The sequence below is a fragment of the Octopus bimaculoides genome, chromosome 14, assembly GCF_001194135.2.
Source record: "Octopus bimaculoides isolate UCB-OBI-ISO-001 chromosome 14, ASM119413v2, whole genome shotgun sequence".
Lineage (NCBI taxonomy): Eukaryota > Metazoa > Mollusca > Cephalopoda > Octopoda > Octopodidae > Octopus > Octopus bimaculoides.
Window position 1 is genome coordinate 46,090,636 of NC_068994.1, and position 2,894 is coordinate 46,093,529.

The 2,894-nt window shown below is 38.1% G+C and overlaps 1 protein-coding gene across 1 annotated transcript in view; it reads right to left on the reverse strand.

Annotated features, from left to right (window-relative positions):
- Positions 1 to 2,894, reverse strand: part of LOC106870532 (BTB/POZ domain-containing protein 16) — a 243,135-nt gene that overhangs the window by 135,089 nt on the left and 105,152 nt on the right. The window contains exon 13 of the mRNA XM_052972597.1: positions 1,277 to 1,354. Coding sequence (XP_052828557.1) covers positions 1,277 to 1,354 — 78 coding nt within the window. The remainder of the gene's footprint in view (positions 1 to 1,276; positions 1,355 to 2,894) is intronic.

Genomic DNA, 2,894 nt, shown 5'->3' on the forward strand with positions numbered 1-2,894 from the left:
ATATATATATATATATATATAATATAATGTAATATACATATATACATAAATATCTATGTATACACATATATGCATAGATAGTCATACAGATATATATAAACACACACAACTACATATATGTATATGTATGTATGTATGTATGTATGTATGTATCCACACGGATGAATGCATACACACACGCGCGCGCGCGCGCGCGTACACACACACACATATATATATCAGTCAATAGCAAAAATAATTTAATTCGTTGATTATACTTGGCAATTATTACACGATGGAAATTATGCAACGTACCATGGGGAATTGGAATGAATTAAATCCACATAACGGAGTGTTTCTAGTTTTGTTCTTAAAACAATTCTAAAAGTATAATTCATCAGGTGAAAGTTAGAGTGAAACAACCGACTGGTTGCTCTTTCGACCTTGCTCGGTCTGGTCAACTTAAGCGTCAGAGCAGTTACTTCCGTGTCTATGGATGTTTCTTTGCGTGTGTAAATGTGAATGTGTGTCTGTGAGAGAGAGAGAGAGAGAGAGAGTATGTGTTTGTATGTTATAGAGGGGAATTCTCTTAATTCTAACTCACTTTCTACTATAGCTTATCGACCGACAACTGCCTTGTGGGTGAATTTGAGAGACGGAAAGAAAAAGAAGTCGTATGTACATAAGTGTGTGTGTGCGCGCGTGCATACACACAACACGCATACACGCATGTATGTATGTACACGTGCGTGGTTAGGGTTCACAGCCTCGTGGCTAGAGCGTTGGTCTCGCGATGGCGAGATCGTGGTCCCGGTTCCTGGACCGGGTGGTGTGTTACGCTCTTCAGTAAAACCCTTCGTCTCACGTTGCTCTGGGATCGTTTCGACAACTGATGTGCGGTATACTGTGCACCTGTTCAGGTAACGTCGATTTTGATGTAAGCAGTGAGCTACTACACATTTGATCACCCATTTGCGCGTGTTATTCATTTGCGCGGGTTATTATGCACGGGAAATTACAGGAACTTGCTTTTCGGACTATGAAAGACTAACATCATCACATGAGCATGTGCGTGAATGTGCGTGCTTCTCTCTGTCTCTTTTTCTCTCTTTCTTTCTTTCTTTCTCTCTCTCTCTCTCTCTCTCTCTCTTTCTTTCTCTCTCTCTCTTTCTTTTTCTCCCTCTCTCTCCCTCTTTTTCTCCCTCTCTTTCTCCCTTCTCACTCTCTCTCTCTCTTTCTCTGTTTCTCACTTTTTCTCGCTCAGTGTTTGCGTGTGAAGTCAATAATAATTACTTACGTAATTGATCACCAGACCCCACCGGATTGAAGCCGATTCGAATTCTGATATGGACAACATATCTCCACCACAGTTCAGCTGGAAAAGACCACATAAGAACGCAAGTTATACGCATATGTTCAAACATACATACATACATACATACATACATACATACATACATGCATGCATGCATACAAACATACATACATACATACATGCATTCATACATACATATATACATACATAATGCATTCATATATACATACATACATACATACATACATACATACATACATACATACATACATACATACATACATAGCAACAGGATGCATAGCAATTGGTATGGAGCAAAGTATGGCTGATCTTGGGATCTTGGGGCGAGAACACAAATCTTTTATTCATACGCTACAAATGATCGCAATATCCGGGACAATAAAGATCTGCGAAACCTTACGATTCTTAGGATGGTGGTTTCAAAGAAGATGCTTTCCTTTGTAACTTTGCTACCAAGTAGGTGGCTGGTCAAAATTTATTCTAAATTAAAAAGAGAGAACGTACATACATACACGCATACATGCATATATACGTACATACATAATGCTGTGTCGACGCCCCCAGGCGAAGAAGTAGGATCTTCCAAGATATATAAATAGAGGTAGTCTGGCCGTGGTAGGAGTGTTGAGTAGCAGTCGAGTAGCTGTGAGTAGCGGTTGAGTAGAGATCATCCGAAGGTGCTAGATGGCAGTAGCGTTGAGATATTACACATACATACATATATACATACATACATGTTTATAGTTGTAATTTTTGGGGCACTGCGATATGTGACACACTACCTATGCACCAATATTGAGAAATTAGGCTTCTCAAAATCAGAAAGGAGAAAGCTGATTCGAAGACTATAGATCGAAGCCATCACTGGAACTGTAAAAGGCTGTCAAACTTCCAAGAAGTTTATCATTTAAGTATATATATGCGCATGAATAGACATATATTATATGCATGAGAATACATGCATGAAATAAAACATACATATCTGCACATGCACTCACTTCAAATACTGCACATATACATATATACATGTAAAAACATTCTGTTGGTCTTGTTAAAATTCCAATGAGCTTTAGATCTAAGTTGGATTACCGCTGTTTCTCTATTGGCAAGAAATCTTGAACCAAAAAATAATTAAGCACACAGGCATGTATTCGAATTCTGATATATGCAATCCCCACATTAATCTTCTAACTATGGTATTACACTCTAAGGTGTTGTAAATCATACCGCTTCTTCCCTTATACTTCACATTCACTCATTCTTACCGCTCGTTATCACCATGTCGTTCTCTCTGACTCATTCTTAATTTCTTATCTTCGCTTCTGCTCCCCCCAATCTGATATTCATTCAAAACTTCGAAGTCATTCCTAGTCTTTACTTACTCAAAATTAATAAAAATGTACGCGACTAAGGAGAGTAATTCTACAGTTTAATGTTAAGTCTACATCTATAAGTTTACATAAGAACAAACATTTGTGTGTGTGTGTGTGTGTTTCTTTCAACTAGTCTTCATATTTTGTTTATTTTGGGCCCACACACAGACACACACACACACACACACACACACACACATATATAT